Source organism: Brassica rapa, chromosome A01 (assembly GCF_000309985.2).
Source record: "Brassica rapa cultivar Chiifu-401-42 chromosome A01, CAAS_Brap_v3.01, whole genome shotgun sequence".
NCBI lineage: Eukaryota > Viridiplantae > Streptophyta > Magnoliopsida > Brassicales > Brassicaceae > Brassica > Brassica rapa.
The window spans coordinates 24,083,404-24,108,367 of NC_024795.2; the positions used below are offsets into that span (position 1 = coordinate 24,083,404).

Here is a 24,964-nt window from a genome sequence, read left to right on the forward strand (position 1 = left end):
TTTGATACCACTAAAATTACCCTAAGGAGTGTTACTCTCATCAAAAGAGGTTCAGATGTAGTACTTAGGGATCGAATCCACAAGGAGCTAGAAAACAATTAAATCTAGTGTTTATTAATTCTAAGAGTTGTAAATGTTTAAATGAAATAGCAATAATAACAAGCGAAGTAAATAGTAAATGTAACTTGATTGGAAATGATTTTAGATGCATGGCCACTATTTAGGTGTTGGAGATTATAATATCTATAGATGCCTATTTGTTGCATGCATGATATGTTAGAGCTCAATCGCTTAACTCAGTGATCAGCTGTCGCATGTTTCACTGGTTAACAGGCTAGATCTCGTGTCTCAACGGTTAGTATGTTGACAACGAAAGAGTGTCGATTGATGATCCTATAGGGACGTCGACCGATACACCTTTGCCTAAGTCGACCGATAGTCAGTTGAGGACATCGACCGACGGGTTCTAGCCAAGCCTATGCGCGAGTATGATATGCCCTATTAAGATATTAAATTGGCAGTTAGCCCTCTCTAGCAGTCCTAATATGATAGATAGATGTCAGGATGGGATAACAAGGGTGCTTGAGTATGCAATCTTATGATCAAGTTCTAGTTAGTAAGGGTAAAACAAGCAATGAATACAAATCTATCATGAATATCACAACAAGGCAGATCTATAATTTGGGGCTAATCCCACAAACCTATCTGAACCCTGGATCAAATAAATGAACTACTCAGATATAGCAAAGTAATTCATAACAAAGAAGAAATGGAAATTCATAGTATAGATGAAAAAAAATGAAAACAAGGAGTTCCAATCACATGTGATCTTCTCTCCAAAACTCTCTCTTATCTCTCAAAGTAAAACTGTAACAAAAAGCTCTCCTTGCCATCAAAAAACTCAGGCAGTATATAATCTACTAGGTTAAAAACTCGTCAGGGCATTTTCGTAATTTGGCTTGGACTTGGACTTCAAGTCCGCTGGATCCAAAATGTCGCATGTCCAATGTCTCGACATCGATCGATGGTACTTGTGTACATCGATCGATATTAATCTTCATCTGTCGAGGCATCTCTTGGTGTCGATCGACAGCACTGGATGCGCATCGATCGATTGTTCTTCCTCTCGTCGACCTCTACATGGTCAGCTCGGGTGAAATGTCCTTTAAGCTGCAAAATGCTCCAAAGTCATAGCTTTACTCCGAAATGCACCTGAACCTGAAAACATACCTAGAAGAGTAGAAAACATAGATATATATATATAGTAAAACACCTATTTACTATGGATGAAAACGGGTCAAATCCAAGGTATATCACATCTACTGTTTACTTAATGCAATACTTTCTATGATTTTTACATCATGAGGATCCACTAAAGCCCTAATTGCCTGAAGGTTCCAAGTTTGGGATTCCGATTTGATGATCCGGATAACTGTGTTGAAGGTTTTTGTTAGCTGATCTCGGGCGAAAGGCTGGGATCCAAAGATCATTCCATACCGAAATAGATGATCATGTTTCCACCCTTTTAATTAGTCCTTTACAAACCAAACATCTAGCAGATATAATACTCATCTAGCCATATCACGGGGAGTAAGAGCGGATCGGTTCTAGAGGTGAAGCATTCCTATAGTACTGTGCTTTGAAAACTCTAGCAAAAAGAGTATTTGGCTTTTCGATCAGCCTCCACAGTTGCTTTCCAAGCATCACCGTGTTAAAATCCATAAAATCCTTAAAACCTAGTCCACTATTGTCTTTAGGCACACATAACTTATCCCATGATTTCCAATGCATGCCTTTTGTACTCCCTCCTAGACTCCACCAAAACTGAGCTACTGCACTCGTTAATTTCTTTACTGTAGCTTTTGGTAACCGATAAACAGACATATAATATGTACGTATAATATACCTCCCAAATTCTGTGTACAATAAAGTGACTTAGCAAATGTATGAGATAAATGAAAAATAAAAATTAATTAAGTAAAAAAATTATTAGGTTTATAAATTTGATTAATATTGTTAAAATAGTTTAAATTTTCAATAAGTAATTTATATGACTACGCGAATTCATTTGAAAATTCAAAATAAATTTTTTAAAGTTATTTAAATCTTAGGAGTGTTACGAATAAGATTACATTTAATAGAGAGTACCAAATTCAAATACAGTTACTAATTCAACGAAGCAACGTGATTTACAATAAGACTAGTGGTTGCATCCCTTAACAAATAATTGCAATGCTCAGACATTATTGAAGTTATTAACCTTCCATATATTTTTTCCACTCATAAATGACAACAGTAAATTCTTTTGGCAGTTTTTTGAACTTTGTCTATTTCACTATACTTAGAGGGAAGGAGATCTTTTATCTGTTACTTGAAATCTTTTTAGTTTATTAAATATTTTATTTTCAAAGCAGAATATGTACATCTATGATATATCATGCAAATTTTGTATATGATCAAAGAAATTAATAATATTTGATATAAATAAAATAAAATAATTAAATAAGTTAAAATAAAATATAATTGTTAAGCATAATATTATACTAATGTTTTTAAACAATTTAATTTTTTATTAAAGAACTTGTATGTCCGCGCGAATGCGCGGATTTGTTTCCTAGTGTCATATAATATCACATGTTCTATGTTCTTTGTGCTCCATCTTGTTAGTTTCAAACTCAATTTTATTGTTATTATACCTGTTAAAACTCTTTTTTACCAAGAAGCACATATGATATTTTTGTGTGTTTTTATAATGAAAGGTCTTATTTTCCTAATAATATTGTTTTAAGTTTGGATAAAAAGTAACGTAAAAAGCGGCGATGAGAAATGCGATCTAGGGTTACGATGATTCTACGGTATTGGGATCCTGGGATTAGAGAGGAAGAGAGTTTAATGGGTAGATTGGAATCGGAGATTGGAATTGGAGATGGTACTTTTCAAGGACAGAAGGCTGAAGATGGAAATTCGAGATTTTCTTTTGACTTTGGATAGTTTGGTTTGATCACGGTTACAATGAAAATGGGGAGTTTACGACAACTAAGGATCACGGAGATTCGGATTTTGATTTCGATCCTCATCAAGATGAAATCGATTTGATATGAAGGTATCATCTTTATTTCCTTTAGCTTGATCAATCATCGATTTGGGGATAAGGAGACATCCCGAAAAGAGCATTAAAATGGGATTGATGATGCGATAATACGGGAAATATGGGATTGGAGTATGAGATTGCGGTTAATGGGATTATTCAGGGAGATTGATTTTGTTTACATAAATCATAGAAGATATGGAGAAAATAAGGAAAATCTTGGGAGTCGTAGGATGAGGATTTAGGATCAGTATAAAAGGAATAAGGGGTTTCACTATGCTTGGATCATATACTTCGAAACTTTTTCTTTTGCTCTAGACAAAGATCAAATTTTTGCTCTTATTTCTTTGGCTATGACGCAGAGTCAGCTTCTGGGCAATGCGGGGGAGGTGAAGAACGGAGAAGGAACTCGCAAACGTTTGAAGATCTCGGTGCCCCATTTCGATAACTCAGCTCTCATCAAGACCTTTTCCAAAACACTGATTGGAAGATGTATGAATCCGGAGGAGCAAGAGATGAAGGCTCTGATTTCGAATCTTCCGAAAATATGGAAATTGGAAGAGAGGGTAGTTGGTTCAAATTTGGGTTTTGGTAGTTTCAGTTTGACCTCGATAAGGAGGAGGACATGGAGAGGGTTCTTAAGCTTCAATCCTTTCATTTTGATTATTGGATGTTGTCCTTGGCGCGCTGGCAACCTAAGAAGTCCTTGCTCTACCCGTCGTAGATAACCTTTTGGGTTCGAGTTATAGGAGTTCCGGTGGAGTTCAAAACAGTACCCACTTTTGAGAGCATTGGTGAGACCATTGGAAGGGCGGTGGCTGTCGATTTGGATCATTCTCGTGTTCAGGTGGTGGTCGATGCTTTCAAAGAGCTTTGTTTCGAAACCACAGTAGACTTCACAGGCGGGGAGTTCTATGATGGTGAGGAAGTTCTGGTATCGTTGCGTTACGAGAAGCTATTTGGATATTGTCAAGTTTGCGGCAGTCTTTGTCATAAAGACGAAGTATGTTCGTTAGATATGAAGAACACCAAGAAGAGTCCAGAGAAGAAACAGGAAGGAAGAGATGGAAGTGGTGCGTGGTATGATGGAGGAAAGTATGATGATCGTGCAAGAAGTTATAAAGGTGTGGTCATCAATGGGAACGCAAATCAACGGAATAAAGAAAGAGAAGGCCGGAGCATTATGGCAAGGGAAAGGGCAAAATGGTGGAGGAAACAGATTCTAAATGGATGAAGGTGTCAGAGAGAGGAAGTAAGAGAGCATACAATAACTGTGGAAAATATAGAGGAGATGGGGAAGCTTCTCGTTATAGACCTGCGTGGAGAGAGGATACAAGGCTTGGCGCTCAAAGTGGAAAAATTTGACCCTCTTCAGGATAGGCTAGAGAGCAACAGCTTCAACGAGATGTTCGTGAGGAAGTTCGTGAGCTGGACAAAGCTCAGGCTGATGGAACGGAAGTAATCTTGGATCCTATTGATGCGGATCAAGGGCTGGCAGCGGTCCTTGGTATGCAGGAGGATCAGGTAGATTTAGATGATGAGGATGTAATGGACATGGATGAGATTAAGGCTCATTTACTTGAGAATGGGATAGATATGGATGTAGAGGATTTTCTAGAGAAGCTATTGGAGGAAGAAATTGAGGAAGTGGTCAAAGGACAGGAAGAGGAGCAAGGCCCGCCTGGAGGAGATGTGGGGAAGAAGCAAGGTTTACGCAAGAGGCTATTCAAGCCTACAATAAGCACTGCGGGAAGCACTAAAATGAGAGTGTTCAATGCGCTTGCATCACCACGTAAGCAAGCTGCAGCAAAGACAGGAGCACGACAGGGAGATAACAGTAAGCAAACGAAGAGTAAGGGTACTTCAAACCCGAAACTTGGGCATTAGAGGATCTGATTCATGGATAGAGTCTTCCTTCAAGAATTTTCAAGCAGGCAGGGTCTGTCTTATGATTTAGTTTGCTTTCCGATTTTAATAAGCTTTATGAGCACTTGCACCTTATTTGTTTCTAAGAGTAGTATGAGTCTGGTTTTATCTGCGTTTTTATGGTTGCTGTTAATGGCTTTCCTTGAGGTAAAGCAATGGAATAATAAAAGAGTCTTGCGTTATTGGTATTTTCGGCTATTCATGGTAACGTGCATTTGTAATCGACTTGATCATCTATGTGGATATAGGAATATGATGTGGGATAATGGTATAATTGGTATGAAATGGAATCAGAGATATAGTGGTCTTGTGGTAAGAAGGAGCCGTATGTTAAGTTCGTTAGGTCTCAAGAATGTTCTTGTCCAGTGGTGGCAAATGCAATTAGGGGTTCTTGGTTTTGTTATTTTGGCAACTGTGATCAATGACTGCCCCATTAACCAGTTGTTATTTTTCTATCATTATATTGTTGGCATAAAGTGGAATGTGTTAGTTTTGGTATGTTGTCATCTTGGTAGAGTAAGACCTATTTTGCTTATATACGCTCAATGCTCGGAGAGATTTTGGTTTACTGGATATGGCTTTGCAGGTTTCTTTTTAGGGATATCTTGGGGAGTATGGACTATCCTCTTATATGTGAAACGGTGTGGGAGCGTTGTTTGTCTTTGGTATCATCAAACCATGATCAGATACAATCTGGATGGAGAGGATCAAATTATGATACCCGTGAGATGAGAGATGACGGGTTTTGCTCAAAGCAAGGAGATAGTGAGAATTGGTGTTTTGGTGAAACAAGCTGGTTTGATGTAGCTATTAACTGTGACGATAGAGTTGTATCTTTATTTATGGTATATAATTTTTGGTTTTTGCGGTTTTTGAGATTGCCGATTTCCTTTAAATTATGGAAGCGGTTTTCATTGATCTGGAGGCTAAGTGATACAAATTGGATAGTACCATTAGAATCATTTTGGATTTTTATGAGATAGTTCAGGTCACAAAGAAAGGAAAATAGTCGGACTGTGGAAATATGGTATCATTACACCCGTCGACTTGGCTCTCCGGAGCAAATAAAGAACAAATTTTTTTAATGAAGTTAGAATTGCCGAGGAATGGGAAGTAAGTGGACTATAAGCTCTTTGAGCGAGATAAGGCATAAACATAAACCGGATTTTTTATTTTTAGCAGAAACAAAGCAAGATTCAGAGTTTGTCCAAAACTTTCAAGCTCACTTTGGATTTGATAATCTGGTCATAGTAGACCCAGTGGGGAGAAGTGGGGGGTTAAGTTTTTTTTATAATAATGAGTATAAGGTTAAGGTATTATATTCTAGCAACTGAATGATTGATGTGGAAGCGGAGGCTTTGGGCAAAACGGCTTATCTTACTTTTGTGTATGTGGATCCAGTTCAAAAAAATGCGGGAACAAGTGTGGGAACGGTTAACTAGATATGGACTGTCGCGATCCGAACCATGGTTCATTATTGGTGATCTCAATGAGATTACTGGAAATCATGAAAAAGATAGAGGATCTATGAGGGGTGCGGATTCTTTTATTCCTTTTAATAACATGATAAGAAATAGTGGTTTATTAGAATTTTCGGCTAGGGGAAACAAAATGTCATGGCAAGGGAGAAGAGGAAAAGGGAAAGGGGCAGTGATGGTTAGATGTCGTTTAGATCGTGCTTTAGCAAATGACGAGTGGCATACTCTATTTTCATGTTCTTTTACAGAGTATCTTGGGATGGTGGCTTCTGATCATCGGCCAGTGGTGGCTTATTTAGAAGATAAAGTTCACAGGAGGAAAGGACATTTTCGGTTCGATAAGAGGTGGATTGGACAAACGGGTCTTCTGGAATCAATTACTATGGGTTGGATAGACAATAACGAAGGAAAAGTAGAAGGGGGAGCAGAGAGTATAGTGGCAAAAATTAGTAATTGTCGTCATGAAATTGCTAAATGGCGTAAAAATAATCCACCTTTTGGAAAAGAAAAAATAAATGTGTTACAACAAGCACTTGAAGAGGTACAAACAGATAATACCAGGTCTCAAGAGGATATTTTGGAGGTGTCTAGGAAGTTACACGATGCATATAAGGATGAAGAAGATTACTGGCACCAGAAAAGCAGGAACATGTGGTATTCATCTAGGGATCTTAACACAAAATTTTATCACACTTTAACTAAGCAACGGCGGGTTCGTAACAGAATTGTTGGACTGCATGATGCTGATGGGAATTGGATTACAGAGGATAATGGTGTGGAAAAGGTGGCAATAGACTATTTCGAAGATGTATTTAGTACCACCTCCCCATCGGAATTCGATAGTTTCTTGACAGAGGTTACACCGGGTATCACTCCTCAGATGAATCAACGTTTGTTGAGGCTAGCGACGGATGAGGAGGTTAAAGAGGCTTTGTTTATGATGCACCCAGAAAAGGCGCTAGGACCGGACGTCATAACAGCTCTATTTTTCCAACACTATGGGCATATTATAAAGAATTATTTGGTAGGAATGGTGAATAATTTCTTGGTTTTGGGAGCAATGGATACACGATTAAATATTACTAATATCTGTATGATCCCAAAAACTGAGAAACCTACAAGGATGACGGAATTGAGGCCAATCAGACTCTGTAATTCCACGAAGATGATGTTTTACAGATGGCTCATGGAAAGAGGGTGATACCTTTTCAGGACAAGGTTGGTTCAGCACCTTAGAAGGATTTGATGGATTGTTGTGGGAGAGGAATGTTAGGGCTAGTCTCTCTCCCCTTCATGCGAAGATGTAAGCGCTACTCTGGGCAATGGAATGTATGAGGATTTACGTCAATTTCAGGTTACGTTTGCAACGGATTGTTCTCAATTGGTGAAGATGGTTTCAGAACCAGAAGAATGGCCAGTTTTTGCAAATTATTTAGAATATGTCAAGATCCTGAAAGAGAGTTTCACCCGATCAACGATTATCTATGTACCAAAGACGCAAAATTTAATGGCGGATAGACTAGCATACAGTGTTAGGAAGTAACCGTCTTTTGTCGTTCAGATGGATGCAGATCATCCGGTTTGGTTTACAGAGTCAGTATGAGTCTGTATACGTTTATGACAAAAAATAATATATATATATAATGAAAGGTACTCCCGTAAAAAAATTGTTTTTAGAAAACCCTTTAAATTTTAATGATGGTATGTTTCATTCGCCATTAACCTGATAAAATATAATGAAGACATAAAAATATTAATTTATATATATATAACAAAATAAAGTGTAGGAGTATTATATATTATATAAATATATGATAGGTTGAATCAGTGAATAAAAGCATAACAAGACTTTTAGCGGTAAGTGGTTACATAATAGTTCAACAAGAAAGCAAAAAGCAATAAGATAACGTGGTTAAAAAACTAAGAAAATCATTTTAATTGTAGCTTTTGATACTGTTTTTGTGATTGGTAACAATGAAAATGGTACAACTTACTGAAACAGTAAAAACTTACTAATCAAAACAAATATAAAGATTAAAAAAACAAAAAATATCTATTTTGTGAAATATATTATATATATTGGTTCAGTTATATAATATTATATTTCAAAAATGCTTTTAATTAACAAAAATAAATTATAGCCGAAGAAAATTAACTACTTTAAATTTTAAATAAAAAAATATACTTATAATCTTTACATTGTCCTATCATTTTTACTAGAATAACGAGGATCAAATGTAATAATAGAGTTTGCTTTCTCTTAGTAGATTCAATAAGTAAACCAAAACGAAAATATTAAACTATGAAAAGATTTGTAAGCCTATTTTTTATGTTAGTGTTCTTATGTCACTATCCAGGTTTGAATTTAACGTTAAATTGTGATGATTTTTTTGGTCTAAAAACTGTGACGATTTGTATAAATATTACTGTAGTGCTTTGAAATATTCGTAAAAACTGTGATTCAATAAGTAAGCCAAGCTCGATCGATACGCGGCGACCAAGCATGCACACAGCTCGGTCGCTACGTAGCGACCGAGCTTCCGTTCCGCTCGGTTGCTATGTAGCGACCGAGCTCGACCAAACTCGGTCGCTACGTAGCGACCGAGCGTCCGTCCCGTTCGGTCGCTACGTAGCGACCGAGCATCCGTCCCGCTCGGTCGCTACGTAGCGACCAAGCTCTTCCGAAAACGTCGATATGACACCAGTTCATGCATTCTCGTCTATCCTTCGATGCTATCTCCCGAAGACCGTAGCGAACTCAGTTCATGTTTTCCACCATTCTAAATGATCGATCAAACTTTGCGGTAAAAACCGCGGAAAGTCCGTTCTTTATCGAAAGAAGTCGCAATAAACGTTTCGAGTCGGAATACGGCCCAAAGGGACCTAAGACACGACTCGAGGCCCATCTTACGATTTCTTAACCAAAAGCCCGTAAAACGTAGGACGGTTTACGCTTGGTTCGCAAGGGAAAATAAATGTCAAGTTTCCGCGGATAAATACAGAATTTTGAAGATAATTACGAAGATCGGAAAAAATGGAATATCTCCATTTTATGCTATGACGGCTTAAGGGCAGAAGAGTAAAAGCGTAAACCGACCTTGGAGCGAGTATATAAGGAGTCCTAGGCGAGAGGCATGGAGGAAGAACTTTTTAGACTCGGAATTCGCTGCACTTAGAAACTTTAGGCTTTATTCTCGACAAGTTCGGTTTCTATGACTGGCACTCAATTACTAGACGAACTCGTCCAGGCAGTTCGATCTCTTGTCCAGCTCTATCAATTGAACTACGTTCGGCTTGATCCTCGAAAGGGATACGTAGGCAGCCTTTAACAAGGTTCAGTCCGAAATCAATCAAAAACCTTTTTTCTGTATCTATTTCGTCTTTTGTTATCGAGCTGTGACTCAACTAGGTTTGATCTTTTAGACCGCTAGAACTAAGTAACTCGCCGACAGCCTTTGCGGCCAAAGCTTTTATGATCTCTTGTAATGATCGCAACGCTCTTACGCGGACTCGAAATAAGATCTACTGTTTTCTCTAAACTCGTTTGTTATCTTTTCATGATTTCCGCATATATTTGGTCACTTGTCATTGGCTCTCGCAGAGATCCGGGACCTCTGGGAAATTAGGGTTTTCCTAGTTTCCCAATTTAAACGGAAATCGACAGTGCGAATTTCGGTTCCCACATTAACTAGTATGCCATGTGTTTATGTAAAAAAATGATGAGTCCAATAATGAAATATCGTTTGTTTGTATGTTGATGACATGTTTATCTTTGGTACTGACTTCATAAAAGTAAAGCTTACAAAAACACATTATTGTCATCAAGTTTTGCAATGAAAGACATAAGGGAGGTGGATCTGATTCTTGAAATTTAAATCATATGCATGCAAAAGTCCAGTTGCGGCACCTAGACATTAAATATTGTGTTGTATGTGAGTTCATCATTCACCGGGTGATTACCATAAAGTGTGTTTGGTCTGAATGTAATGTACCAGATCAGTTGATGAAATGAGTTAAGAGGCTTGGTAGCTAAGTCTGTTAAATAAATGAGTTCAAAAAATCCATTTAAAATTTTAATTGTGGAATACCCAATTTCCTTCAAATACAACATTAGAGGCTGAATTCAATGTGGAAACCATATACAAATCATATGTTTATATCATCCCAAGGTACGTGCTTGGACATGCAAGAAACATGTACGTTGAAATGTTATTCTTAATAGATACCATGAAAAATTGCATTTGCATGATTGAAAGTATTTACAAATATGAGTGTAAAGGATGACGCTTCAATAAGTTGGGACTTGGCTTTGTATACATTCATGAATGGATAATACACATGACTTATAATAGTGTCGAGTAAACACTTAGCATAGTGTGGAAATACGTGTGTATTATCTTCGTGTGCCCAAAATGACTTATAATAGTATCGAGTAAACAAGTATTAGAATATTGTTTCAAAAAAAATTCTTAGAAATTTTCATTTATGCACGCTTTTGATATATGTATTAATTGTTTATTGAATATGTGATTCCAGTTAAATAAGAAAAAGATTGTTGGAAATTTAAGTAAATTCTTGCAACCGCTTGAGTTAAGCATTGCAATTTTTTAGATTAAGATCAATTGCAATTTTTTTTGTGCTTGTAACTATTAGTCATAAAATGTTACAATTTTTGGTGATAAACTATTGCAAATGTGGATGTTTTGAGCCATTGATGATTAACATTGTGACCTTTTGGTTAACCGTTCCAACTGTTGGTGTTAAGAATTGTAATTCTTGGTAATAATAATTGTAACTCTAACCACTATAATTGTTAATACTAACCATTGCAACCCTTTATAATTTATTTAAAAAGTTGTGGGTTTTGGTAAATCATAACTTAATAACAATAAGAAATCAGAAACTATCGGTTAGATAAATAGAATGTTCATCATTCAAAGATCGTCAAATATTTTGAATAAACACATATACACTAAAACTCTATTTGTTAATATTCTATCCTACGATTTTGATTGTTTTATCATATACGTGTAACCGAAAGGTTCGAGTATAGTCGAAATGCTCTTGAACAAAAATAAAATCGATGTGATTCAGTCATTATCCAATTTTCAGATTACCAATTTAAATATATAATTAGTATTTTTAAATTGCATTTAAAATGAATATCACTCCCCCGGCCAACCGCAGGGTCCAAATCCTAGTGTTAATAATAACTGTACAAATAAAGAAATAACTAGATCTTGATCCGCGCTTCAAAAGCGCGGATGTTTTACTATCAAAAGTTTAATAATGTTAATGATTCTTGTATGTTATTATGTTACAATATTGAATTATATCAACGCATAGAATTTTATAAAATTATATGATTTATGAATTAATTTATTTAAAATTTTGTATGTATATTGTTATTTAACTCTCTCCTAGGTCCAAACATTTTTTCTAGTTCGAATAAAAACCGATCCGAATATACATGTTCGGTTCAGATCCAAGTCTACGGCAAAGTATCTACTGGGTACATTTCAGATCCGCAGTGTCGGTTTAGGTTTGGATTCTACAGAGATCTGAACCGGTACCCTGAGTATCTAAAATGTTTTATGTATATTAAATATATTTTTCTGTTTCGAATATGTCTTCGGTATCACAATTATTCTTTTGTGTTTCAGGTTTGGTTTTCGGTTAAGTTTCAGATTTCAAATAAAATGTTAGATTTTTAGAAACAATTTCGTGTATACGCATAAAATTTTGAATATAGTTAAAAAACTTTAAAGTATTTTCATTTTTCTATACGTTATGTTTTACATAAAAGTTTTACATTCTGTGTATAATATGTTAATAAATGTTGTAAATCAGTCTTTATGTGGGTCGGATAAATGATCATCATAACTGACAGTAAAAACTAAATCTAAACACTATCTTTCTGGTATTTGAAAATAAATGCTATTAAAATTATTTTATGTTAATAAGCATAAAATCTGGTCAAAGAATCTTTTAGTTTGGCACAAATATTAAACATATTATGTGGAATTGATTAATTAAGGTGATATAAAATATAGCATTCTAAAGAAAGGGTCCAGCAATTTTTCATAAGTAGATTTTTAAAGATTGATTCCCTTTTAATAGTATACATGGGTGTTATAAGTTTCTCATTAAGACCTCATGTCAAATGAGAACCCCTTCTCCATACTCTTTTTATACTTTTTTAAAAAAAATTATCATTTTTTTGTGTGAAAATTCCATAGATAAATCATCAACAGAGATGCTTTAAGAAGTCCATGCACTTTTCTATATGGTTGGAAGGATAGAAACTCCTGCAGGCTTGAAGACTACTCCAACGGTTATCTTCAAACAAATGATGATTCACCCATCTTTTTTATAAAGGTTATCTTGAATGATTTTTGGCCCTAGATTGTTACTTGAAAATGTAATTGCATTCTAACCAAACATAGTGAAAAATAACAACTACAAAAAACACATCACGTGGTCGGATAAATTATGTACACCTCACTTGTTGTATTAGGCCCGCCTGTTTAGGTTTTAAAAACATGTCTTAAACCACTTGTAATGTTGTTGTACAGGATAGTCTACATTCATAAACAACACACGAAAGTAGACAAATAATTAGATCAGAATTGATCACTAAATTTGACTCTGAGGTCGCAATAATAACCGTAATATAAATCAAATCTGTGTTCATTTCTATTCATCCGCTTTTTTCCTTTTCTTAAAATTGTCAGAGAATTATGAGAATGATGGGGTTTTCCATGTATCTTTTTGTTCTTCTTCCACAACTTTTCTTACGTTTTGGTCTTGCTGAAAATCCGTCAGGTAAAAAAAAAAGAAGCTAATTTAATTTAAAACTAAAAAAGATATCTAAACAAAGTCCGTTTAGTTTTTTTTAAACAATTCTTCTTGGTTTTTATTCTTACAGGATTCACCAGTTTAACTTGTGGTGCTCCGATGGGAACTAGCTTCCTAGAAAAAGCAACAAATATAACATACAGCTCTGATGCGCCTTACATCGATACCGGCATTGGCAGGAGCATCAAATCATCGTACCAGAGCAAATCAGAGCAACAAACATGGTATAAAGAGAGTATAGAAAACATTATCAAGATCAAACTAGGTATAGGTAACTAATTGTTTAACTTCTTCCGCAAGGTACCTCCGGAGTTTTCCACAGAGCTCTAGAAGCTGCTATACCTTCAACATGACCACAGGCGATAAGTATCTGATCAGGGCCATTTTCTTCCATGGTGGTTATGACACAAGACCCTCTACTAAGTTCGATCTCCACCTCGGGCCTAACAAATGGGCGACAGTTTCAACCGCCGAGGAGACCAAGTCTGAAACATTTGAAATCATACACATATTGGCCACTAGCAGGTTACAAGTCTGTCTCGTCAAAACAGAGGATTCAACGCCATTCATCTCCGCTATAGAGCTGCGTAAACTCACCAGCAAAGCGTACGCGAACGAGTCGGGGTCCTTGCAGACTTTCTTGAGAGCAGACATTGGCTCCTTCTCTAAACAATCTTTAAGGTTTTAGTTTCAAGTTCATGTTAAAAAACAATGAAACGAACAAGTACTAAACATGCCCCTTATATATTGTTTTAGGTACGGATCTGGTGTCTATGGAGCAGATGTCTTTGATCGTATTTGGCTGCCATACAACTCCGAAAACTGGTCACAGATTAGAACCGATAATAGTGTAGACAACGATAATGGATTTAAGGTGCCAGAAAATGTTATGGCCACGGCCTCTGTTCCAACAGACCCGGACGCTCATATGAACATTTCGCTAACCGGTTTGCACCAGACATCACGGTTCTACGTCTGCCTACACTTCTCAGAGATCCAAGAGCTCAATCCCAACGACACCAGAGAGTTAAAGGTGATGTACAACGGAAGACTCATCATAGAGCCCTTTAAGCCAATAAGTTTCTATACTAGATCCTTTTTCCGAGATGAACTCGGTCCGAACGCAAATGGACAGTGCACATTTTCGCTTCAAAAGACTGCGAGTTCCACACTGCCTCCTCTGCTCAACGCCATGGAGGTTTACATGGTGAACTCTTTATCGCAGAATGAAACCGATACAAAAGAAGGTTATATAAATAATTATAATTTTTTGAACAAACTATTTTTATGTCTTATTGTTGATCTGGACCAAAAAAATATACTAACCTAAGCAAAATGGTAATCAGTTGATACGATGATAAACATCAAGTTGAGTTGCGGCATCAATAAGGTTGATCCATGCGTACCGCGGGATTACATGTGGTCTGGTGTTAACTGCAGTTACATTGACAGTGAGCAACCAAAGATCATTTCATTGTAAGTTTTGAGTTTGTTCTGTTTCTAGAACAGAATATATGATTTGTTCTTCACAAAAAAGGTTTTAAAAATCTTTGGCATATGGAAATAGGAACTTGACTACCCATGGCTTAACCGGGGAGATACAGGAATCCATATCAAACCTAAGTAGTTTACAAGTTCTGTCAGTATAATTGTACATAGCAGGAGAAGTTGTTATTTGAGAAAATATTGTCATGGGTTTGGAATTTTTATGTTTTTTATTGCAGTGATTTTTCTAACAACAGCCTGATTGGTCCGGTCCCGGAATTCCTAGCTCATATGACAAGTTTAAAAGTCATGTAAGTTGTTAGAATGTAAAATTTATAGTTTATACACACGACTAAACTAACATGTTATAACCTCTGTTTTTGACTCCGCTGCTTGCAGAAATCTGTCAAGCAATTTGCTATATGGTTCAATTCCTACGAGTCTCCTAGATAAAGTGCAAAGAGGATTGGTTTCACTGAGGTAACTAATTAAATCTTCAAACCTTTCTAGTCAAATGTGTGTTTACAATATTTACCTCCGTGAAAAAACTCTAGCATCGAAGGAAATCCTGGGATATGTTCCTCTGCTTCATGCGCAACCACAAACAAGAAGAAGACGAAGAAGAAGACCATGGTTATTGCATCAGTTGCAGCATCAATATTTTTGATCTTAGTCATTGTTTTAGTTATCCTCAAGAGGAGAGCCAAGCTTGGTCGTTATCCCAGTTCTGGTACGTACCAAATTATGCTTTTGACTAAATAAAAGTAAATCAATCAACTATTAATATTCTTCTGATAATGATTTTATAGATCATGATGATAATAATCTTCAGCAGTGCAATAATCAAAGTAGCTCCTCAGAAATGGCAAACAACATGTTCACATATGAAGACTTGGCGCAAGCGACCGATAACTTCTCCAATGTCAACTTCATTGGCCAAGGCGGGTTTGGTTATGTTCATAAAGGAGTTCTTCCCGATGGAACGGAGGTTGCGATTAAGCAGCTTAAAGCTGGAAGCGGACAAGGGGAACGGGAGTTTCGGGCAGAGATAGAGATTATAAGTAGAGTCCATCATAGGCATCTTGTGTCCCTCCTTGGTTACTGCGTAATCGGAACTCAAAGATTGCTTGTCTATGAGTTTTTGCCCAATAAAACGCTGGAGTTTCATTTGCATGGTACATGCGATTAATGGTTTCTGAAAATTAATTTCACCACCTTGCATTACACTATATTGTAATATTTGCAGAAAAAAGGAGACCATTGGATTGGTCAAAGAGGATGAAGATTGCTTCCGGAGCAGCTAGAGGATTGGCATACTTACATGAAGACTGTGAGTAAAATGGTCTTGTCTTTAAGTTGTATTGAACACATGTTTTTCAAAGACTCTTAATAGTGTTTTTGTTTCTTTGTCTTTATTTCTCATCAGGTAACCCTAAAACTATACACCGTGATGTAAAGGCTGCTAATGTTCTTATCGATGATAGCTACGAGGCAAAGGTATATTTAAAAATTAACTTTTAATAACCTGTCAAGGTTTATTTGAAACGTACGACTAAGTAAACATGATTGATTCATCAGTTAGCAGATTTTGGACTCGCCAAGTGTTGTTTAGACAATGATACTCATGTTTCTACTCGGATCATGGGAACATGCGGGTATGGAAACATTTTTCTATATGCAACCTGTCCTGCAGTGACAATCTTTAAACTTGTTTCTTGTGATGTGGATGCAGATACTTAGCCCCTGAATATGCATCTTCTGGGATACTCAGCGACAAATCAGACGTCTTCTCATTCGGAGTTATGCTTCTGGAACTGATAACTGGACGCCGGCCTGTTGGTAAATCACATCCGTTTGCAGATGAAGAAAACATCGTTGATTGGGTGAGTAATTTTCGTTTTCCCTTAGTATCAATTTTTTTTTTTTGGGCACGGTTCTAAAATTTTACATCTTGCACTAGGCAAAGCCTCTTATGTTACAAGCCTTAAACACTGGAAACTACCATGGTCTTGTTGACCCGAGACTGGAGAAAGATTTTGACATTAGCGAAATCAAGAGAATGGTTCTCTGCGCTGATGCTTGTGTCCAACATTCAGCAAAGCACCGACCAAAAATGAGCCAGGTACAATCAGATTGAAAACATGGATTTTGAAAAAAAAAAAAACTTTGTGAATTCACATGTGAATTCCTCTGAAACTTGGGAGTCATTTCAGATAGTTCGAGCATTTGACAAGAGCATATCTCTAGATGACCTATTCCAAGGGGTTGCTCTAGCCTCTAGGAGACATCACTAGTTACAACTTAGACGGGAGCTCAGATTATACCTCAACGGAGTACAAAGAAGACGTGAAGAAATTCAAGAGATTGGTACTTGAAAGCCAAACATTTGGTAGCAGCGATTTGACCAGTGACAATGCTCAGAGCTCATCAGGCTCCTTCTGCATCAAATCTGAGACGTAGGAGACCCAAATAAAAGAAACATATACACATTTATATCCAAGCCACGTGAATGGAAACTGAACAATAGTGTTTTATACGCATATTTTTATTCCGACAATGCCAAGAATGCCCTTGGGTGTTTTCATTTGTTATATCGAGAGTTTATCAATATGTTTCTCGCAAGACCATTTAGATTAAAGAATTTATAATAGATATATATCACAAAGATGTTTAATATTGAGAAATTGCATTCTCTATACAAGAATAACTGCATAATTTGCACAATAGAAAGTTATTTTTTCTTACTGTGTATTTTTAATTAATACCAATATACCCTTTTTGTGTTATTAGAAAAAAAAATACTCTAAATGTATATTGGTGATAGAATTAATGTCTTTGTCTCTCTTTTTTCTTCTTTTCGACAACCTCTCTTCTTTTTTTTTGTTTCTGTTTTTTTTTTTGCTTCTGTAAGAACTGTAATTTTTATGTTAATTTCACTTAACAAACTTTAACTTTGGTTTTGATCGGTGACATCCGCTGCTAAAAATTACTCCACATCTTCTTATACGAGCAAGAATCGCAGCATCACTGCGCAATCACGTCGTCCCTCTCCGTGGAGTCAGACCGTCTGTGGCGAATAAAAGTGATAGAACCAAAATCGGGATCACTTTAGCTGGGTGTTGGATATGATCCGAGAAGGCAAACGACACTTCTGGAACTGAGATGAATTGAAAAGATCGTCAAGAGATGCGGAATGGCTCTTGATATACCCACGATCTAAGGCTAACCACCTAAGAACGAATGTAGTGTGTTGGCTAACCACCAAACGACACACAAAGATGATTGGCTGACCACCAAATCAACAAGCCGGTTCAAACCGATGAACTAGCTAAAGAACTCTCTCTCTCACTCAGAGAAGAAACGAAATAAACTCAAAAACATAGACTGATTTTATTCATGGCAGAGTTTACATATTTATAGTACAATGAGTCAAAGAAAGACTTAAGAGTTTTGTAGAAAACTAGAAACTTAGAAAACATAAACAAAGACTAAGACTTTTGACTAGAAATAAGTGTGTTGTTGAATGGCTCTTGGATGATCACGACTTTGACTCCTTTTGTTGATATTTCTTGATGCAAATGGGCAGGAGACCATCAGCAAAGGCCTGGTCGAATTTGGTGTAAAACCGACCCAAATTGAATTTGTTATGAATTTTTCCTTGGGCTGAAAAGGTCCATTTCACCCAGCAACTAAACCAGCTCCATCTTCATTGTCACTTAGCTCATTCAGCTCCAAGCTAGTGTCACTTAGCTCACTCAGCTCATCCAGCTCATATATGTAAGTGTCACTTTGATTCAGCTCGACCAGCTCGCCCAAATAAGTGTCACTTCGCCCAGCTCGTCCAAATTTAGCTTCTGGCTCGACCATGGTTGCTTCATCCGATGGGGAAACCTTGGTTGGGTCGAGTTGTGCACCATCCTGGCCCGGGTCTACGATCCAGGGCACATCATTCCCTCTCTTTTCAAAAAGATTTGTCCTCAAATCTGTAATATTAAAAGGAAAAGGGTTATAAGCAAAGGAATCATAATCTGAACATTGCTCACCTTGAGTTTGGTCCGGTTTTTGAATGGAAGAAGATCTTTCTTGGTTTGCTAGATGACCAAGAATTTTTTTCTTCATCTAGCCCTTCCATTGGGTCATATGTGAAGTCATCGAAAATTGGCAATGGATCTTCCTTTTTTGGTTCGGTTTCAACGTTCTCATTCTCCAAAGTCACCAACAGTCTTTGCTTTTGACACTTGTTAGCATAATGACCGATCCTATGGCATTTGAAGCACCTGGTAGAATGAGCTTTGCTTGTGGGTTTCACAGATTTGCTTTTATCAGAAGACAACACATTAGTTTTCAAATCAGAATTTGAAAGAGAAGAAAAATTACTTTGCTGTTTTGGTGCAGAAGAAGTGTTGTTGTTTCCCTTCTTTTTGAGTTGCCGGACAACATGAATCGCCTTATGCAACATCTTTTCCAAGCTGGCATAAGTCTGAAGCTCGTTCTGATCAGGCACATCACAGTTGCTTCTCTTGGCTTTGGTGAAGGGACGATCACCACTTCTGACCCACTTCTCATCATCACACCTGTTTTGTCTCTTCTTTTGTTTCTGCACAAAGTCAAACCCATTAGAAGCAAACTGTTTCTTATCAAAAATCAATTGCTCCTTTTCAAAAACAGTTTTAAAAGGAAAGTAGACGTCTTGTTGTGGTTTTGATTTCTTGAGAAGTCCAAACGTCCTGAAAACACTTAACAAAGTTAGCAAATAAAAATCCTCACACTCTCAAGTGTTTAGCTCACGATTTTTAGATGGTCACTCAGAGTTCTTTCACTGGTTCAAAGGATGATAGGCAGTAAAAAATCAGCAGTCAAAACCCAAAACAAACTTTGTGGGAAAAGAAAAGAGAAAGAACAATGAAGAGATTTTTGTGTGGATCCGCCTTAACTGTCCTAAAGCTGGGTTTCTCTTCAGCCAGCAGGGTTTCTCTTCCACCACTCCCCCTGGATTTCTCTTCAGAAGTGATTCAAGCCAAAACTTTTTTTTTTAAAATCAAATCATAGATTTTTTTTTTTATACGTTATCGATTTTTTTTTTTTTAAAATGGCGGTCACAAGGGAGTAAAGGAACAACCCGGATCAAAAAAGAAATAAGAAAAGAAAATGATGAAGATATGAGAAGATGATAAGAATAATGAAAACAAACCAGCCAAAGTGGCTCTGATACTACTTGATAGAACCAAAATCGGGATCACTTTAGCTGGGTGTTGGATATGATCCGAGAAGACAAACGACACTTCTGGAACTGAGATGGATTGAAAGAATCGTCAAGAGATGCGGAATGGCTCTTGATATACCCACGATCTAAAGCTAAGCACCTAAGAACGAATGTAGTGTGTACTAATTTTCTTTTTAAGTTGTATGAAACTGAAAACGATGAACAGAGAGAAATTGAGTCTCTGTCGCATTTGTTGAATCTCAGATGCTTATAAGGAGTTTGCAATAAGCAATGAAGAGACAGAGAACTTACAATCTCATTTGTTTTTCACTAAGTCAACAAAAAGAATCAAGATCCAATTTTTTAGGCCTCTCTCTCTCTCTCTCTATATATATAAAGCATACAGTTTGCCTTCTCATCTCTTCTTGTCTATCTATCACAAGATCTTGAAACGCTTCTTGAGAGAGAGAAGAGAGTTGCCAATCTTGGGTTGACTGACTTAGCCATCCATGAATCCGGAGCAAAACCCCTCACGCCAATGCGCAGCCTGCGGGGAGCAAGAAGCCTTCCTCACCTACGCCGTCAGGCAAAACCGGCGACTCTGCACCGACTGTTTACTCAAGGAGCATCGTCACCTCTTCTGCCCAATTTGTCTCGACGTCCCTCCTCCTCCAGAAGAGAGCATCGTCTGCCTCAATTGCCCTTCCGTCGCCCACCTCGCTTGCCCTCCTCCTCCTCCTCCGCCGTCTTCCTCCTTCACATGCCCGCCGTGCTCCGACCCCAATTTCTCCTTCTTCCCCAAATCTAACCCTGACCAAGAATCAGCCGACGCTCTCGTGGCAGCCGCCAAAATCTCGGCGGCTTTGATGAACAACGAGGCGGCTGAGTTAAAGAAGGAAGCTCATAAGAAGATCTTCGCAGCCAAAGAGGCCAAGATGAGAGCTAAGGAAGCTTTGGGGAATCTTCAGGACCTTGTTCTCATGCAAAGAGCTTCGGAGAAGAAGAATAGTAACAACGCTAACCCTAACCCTAACAAGAGGAAGCATCGTTGATTCACAAATCTCTCAGCTGGAGACTTTGAGAGAGTTTAGGGTTTTGATTAGATTAGGACTTTCTTTTTGTATAATGGTGTGTTTGTTTGTGTGTAATAATTCAAACGATTTCGTCTTTTGTGTTTTGGTTGATGAGTTAGAACAACAAACACATGGAAGGAAGTGATGATGTTTTGGTACTTGGACACTGTTTTTGCTTCTTTTGTTCCAAGATAAATCAATTTCTTATATGTTAAATCTGTTTCTCCAACACGAAAATGGAGCAAGCTCAGTCTCATTTGCAAAGATAAGGTTGAGAGAGATCTGAGAGCAGAGGGTTAATTACGCAATTTTTAATTATATAGCGACTCTTCTGTAATTGTCATAAAACTATAAGCCCTCATTTCGAAAATAAGTTAAAACGGACGAGTCAGCCGAGAAACCCTAGAAATCGCCCGAGTCGAGTTAATTCGCCACCTCCTGACTCGCCCGCCGCCTGCAACTTCGATTCATCTTAGGGGTAATCACCTAGTTTCTCATCATCAACTTCTTGTTTCAAGTTTGAAGCTTTTGCCTAAATGGCACCACCACCTGGAGCAGCAGCAGTGGACCCAGGATGGGAGCACGGCGCTGCACTAGACGACCGTAAGAAGAAGGTCAAATGCAACTACTGTGGGAAGATAGTCAGCGGAGGGATTTACAGACTGAAGCAACACTTGGCTCGCATTTCAGGAGAAGTCACCTATTGCGATAAGTCTCCTGAGGATGTCTCTCTCCGGATGAAGCAGATTCTGCAACGTTGCCGTTCCTCTAGAAAGAATGATGATGATTACAATGCAAATGGACACTCTTGTCATGATGATGTGGAGGAGGAGGAGGAGGAGGGTTTGTCTAGAAGAAGCAAAGGTAAGAAGAAGCAGCAGTCTTTTAGTCTTCTACGGTCTTCAGGGTACGTTGATCCTGGATGGGAACACGGTGTTGCTCAGGACGAGAGGAAGAAGAAGGTCAAGTGTAGTTACTGTGGCAAGGTTGTGAGTGGCGGTATCAACCGTTTTAAGCAGCATCTGGCGAGGATACCTGGAGAGGTTGCGCCGTGCAAAGCCGCTCCTGAGGAGGTTTATGTGAAGATTAAAGAGAATATGAAGTGGCATCGAGCTGGGAAGAGACAGAACGTTCCTGATGATGTGAGAGCTTTAACGGTCTCTCATGATCCTGAGCAAGAAGAAGATGGAGAGGAGGAGGAGGAGGATGGCTTCTATGGAAGGTTTAGTAAAGACAAGAGAAGAAGCAACACCAGATTCGTCTCTGAGGCAAGACCGAAGAGAGCGAGGATGAACTCGTTTCAGTACACTGGCTGCTCAAGCAGAGCAGCCGTGTCGAGAAGAGAAGTCACTTCCTCCATCTCCAAGTTCTTCCACCACGTTGGAGTTCCCTTAGAAGCAGCCAACTCTCTCTACTTTCAGAAGATGGTTGAACTGATTGGTCTGTACGGAGAGGGATACGTTGTCCCCTCGAGCCAGCTCTTTTCTGATAGACTCTTACATGACCAGATGTCGACTATCAAAGGCCACTTGAGAGATTACAGATCTTCTTGGATCGTCACCGGCTGTTCTATACTTGCAGACACTTGGACCAACGCAGAGGGGAAGACGATGATCGGTTTCTTGGTCTCGTGCCCGCGAGGCATCTACTTCCACTCCTCTATTGACGCCACCGATGTAGCGGAAGATTCTTTAAGCCTTTTCAACTACTTAGACAAGCTAGTTGAAGACATTGGCGAGGAGAATGTGGTGCAGGTTATCACACAGAACACGTCGATATGCAGAAGCGCTGGAAAGTTACTTGAAGAGAAGAGAAAGAATCTTTACTGGTCTCCCTGCGCGATGCACTCCACGGAACTGGTTCTTGAAGACATCTCAAAGCTTGAATACGTCTCCGAGTGCTTGGAGAAGAGCCAAAGAATCACGAGGCTCATCTACAACCAAACCTGGCTTCTCAATCTCATGAAGAACGAGTTCACACAAGGGATGGATCTTCTTAAACCGGAAACCACCCGCCACGCTTCCAGTTTCGCCACTCTTCAAACTCTCATGGACCACAAGGCCAATCTGAGAGCCCTGTTCCAATCCAACAGCTGGATTCTGTCACAGAAGTCTGAGGAGGGGAGAGAGGTGGAGAAGATTGTGGCGAGCGCTGCCTTCTGGAAGAAGGTTCAGTACGTTTTGAAGTCGGTTGATCCGGTGATGCAGGTGATCCGCATGGGAGGTGGTGACGGTGGCGAGAGACTGTATTTGCCGTACGCTTATGGCTACATGTGCTGCGCCAAAATGGGGATCAAGTCTATTCATAGCGATGATGCGAGGAAGTACGGACCGTTCTGGCGTGTGATAGATTACCATTGGAACTCGTTGTTTCATCATCCACTCTACGTTGCTGCTTATTTCTTCAACCCTGCTTACAGATACCGTTCTGATTTTATGGCCGTAGGGGGATTTGATTATTATTCGTTTTAACTTTGATTCACAAACTCTCTGCAAGTTACTTATATTTGTTTGTTTATATTGCAGCATTCTGAGGTTGTGCGTGGAGTTAATGAGTGTATTGTTCGGCTTGAGCCTGATAATGCGAGAAGAATCACAGCATTGATGCAGGTGAGTGGGAAACAAATCAAACAGATCATACATTGTTCTTTAGAACTTGTGGCTAACTAAACATAGGTCGTTATCTCGGAAAGGATCTTGTCCATTGTGTCAGAAATCCCTGGTTCGAGTGACCGGATATGAAACTAATATTACATGTTGTGGTTTCGGGTCTGGTTCCTGGCTGGACCGGTCATGGGCAAAGTCTAACGAAATGTTGGCCTTAGATCTCCCAAATTTTTGAAGAAAATTACATAGACAATTTTGACGGTCTAAAAAAAACATCTGCCCTTACAAAAAAAAAATTGACTCCCAAATTTATAAAATAAAAAATTTAGTTGAAATCTTTTGTTTGTGGCTAAACCAATCTTTTGTTTGTTGTAATGTTTTTAGATTCCGGATTATACTTCAGCTAAAGGCGATTTTGGAACGGAACTAGCCATTGGGACAAGAACGGAGCTTGATCCAGCTGCATGGTGGCAACAGCATGGGATAAGCTGTTTGGAACTTCAGAGAGTAGCGGTTAGGATACTGAGCCACACGTGCTGCTCTGTTGGCTGTGAGCCTAAGTGGAGCGTGTATGATCAAGTCAGCGGTGAATGTCAGAGTCGTTTCGCGAGAAAGTCAAGGAGAGATCTGGCTTACGTTCATTACAACTTACGGCTCAGAGAGAAACAGATGAAACGGCGGATGCATGATGAAGGACCACCGCAGAGTCTTAACCATGTTTTGCTTGATCGGTTGCTTCCAGACTGGCTCGTGACTTGTGAGAAAGAAGAGGTACTTTGAAAACGTCAAACGCTAAATGTGATATGAGGATGATGATGGTTGTGTGTTTTCTTTGTGAAGGAGGAGGGTTTGGAAGATGAAGACGGAGCAGAGAAGGATAACCAAGAAGACGAGGAAGAGGAGGAGAATTGTTACGACGATTCTGCGAATAACGTTTATGGTGATGGTGAAGACAATGTTGATGTTTACAATGATGATCTTAGCGACGACGATTAGTGTTTGCTTTCTTTAATGCCTAATAAAGCGTCCCTAACATGTAGCAAGCAATGTTGTATTTTGAATTTGACCGTTCTATATAAAATTAAAAAAGTTTTATCAGTTTTGGTTGGTTGGTTAATCGTTACAATATAAGACTGACGAAAAAATAAAATAATTTTAGATGGTAGTTGGTTGACTACTACCCTCAATAGGATTTGGTGTTAGAGAGATAATTTTCTAACTATTCAAACAAAATTTGAAATAATAAT

The 24,964-nt window shown here is 38.3% G+C and overlaps 4 protein-coding genes across 4 annotated transcripts; all 4 read left to right on the forward strand.

Annotated features, from left to right (window-relative positions):
* Positions 1-1,105: 1,105 nt before the first annotated feature.
* Positions 1,106-8,632, forward strand: LOC117133065. Its single transcript, XM_033289116.1, has 2 exons — positions 1,106-3,103; positions 3,451-8,632. Exon 2 carries the CDS (start codon positions 6,356-6,358, stop codon positions 7,691-7,693), a length of 1,338 nt encoding a protein of 445 aa, XP_033145007.1. The 5' UTR covers positions 1,106-3,103; positions 3,451-6,355; the 3' UTR covers positions 7,694-8,632.
* Positions 8,633-10,008: 1,376 nt separating this feature from the next.
* Positions 10,009-17,500, forward strand: LOC103839224 (LRR receptor-like serine/threonine-protein kinase IOS1). Its single transcript, XM_033289013.1, has 16 exons — positions 10,009-13,317; positions 13,421-13,574; positions 13,651-14,031; positions 14,107-14,597; positions 14,697-14,826; positions 14,918-14,989; positions 15,075-15,146; positions 15,235-15,315; positions 15,390-15,565; positions 15,645-16,010; positions 16,082-16,165; positions 16,262-16,332; positions 16,414-16,490; positions 16,568-16,718; positions 16,796-16,957; positions 17,049-17,500. The coding sequence occupies exons 1-16, from the start codon at positions 13,233-13,235 to the stop codon at positions 17,127-17,129; spliced, it is 2,634 nt and encodes an 877-aa protein (XP_033144904.1). The 5' UTR covers positions 10,009-13,232; the 3' UTR covers positions 17,130-17,500.
* A 607-nt stretch (positions 17,501-18,107) lies between these two features.
* On the forward strand, positions 18,108-21,327 carry LOC103839242. The gene has a single exon (XM_009115751.3). It carries the CDS (start codon positions 20,548-20,550, stop codon positions 21,088-21,090), a length of 543 nt encoding a protein of 180 aa, XP_009113999.1. The 5' UTR covers positions 18,108-20,547; the 3' UTR covers positions 21,091-21,327.
* An 84-nt stretch (positions 21,328-21,411) lies between these two features.
* Positions 21,412-24,815, forward strand: LOC103839235. Its single transcript, XM_009115740.3, has 4 exons — positions 21,412-23,552; positions 23,637-23,720; positions 24,102-24,488; positions 24,558-24,815. Exons 1-4 carry the CDS (start codon positions 21,648-21,650, stop codon positions 24,711-24,713), a joined length of 2,532 nt encoding a protein of 843 aa, XP_009113988.2. The 5' UTR covers positions 21,412-21,647; the 3' UTR covers positions 24,714-24,815.
* The last annotated feature ends 149 nt before the right edge of the window (positions 24,816-24,964 follow it).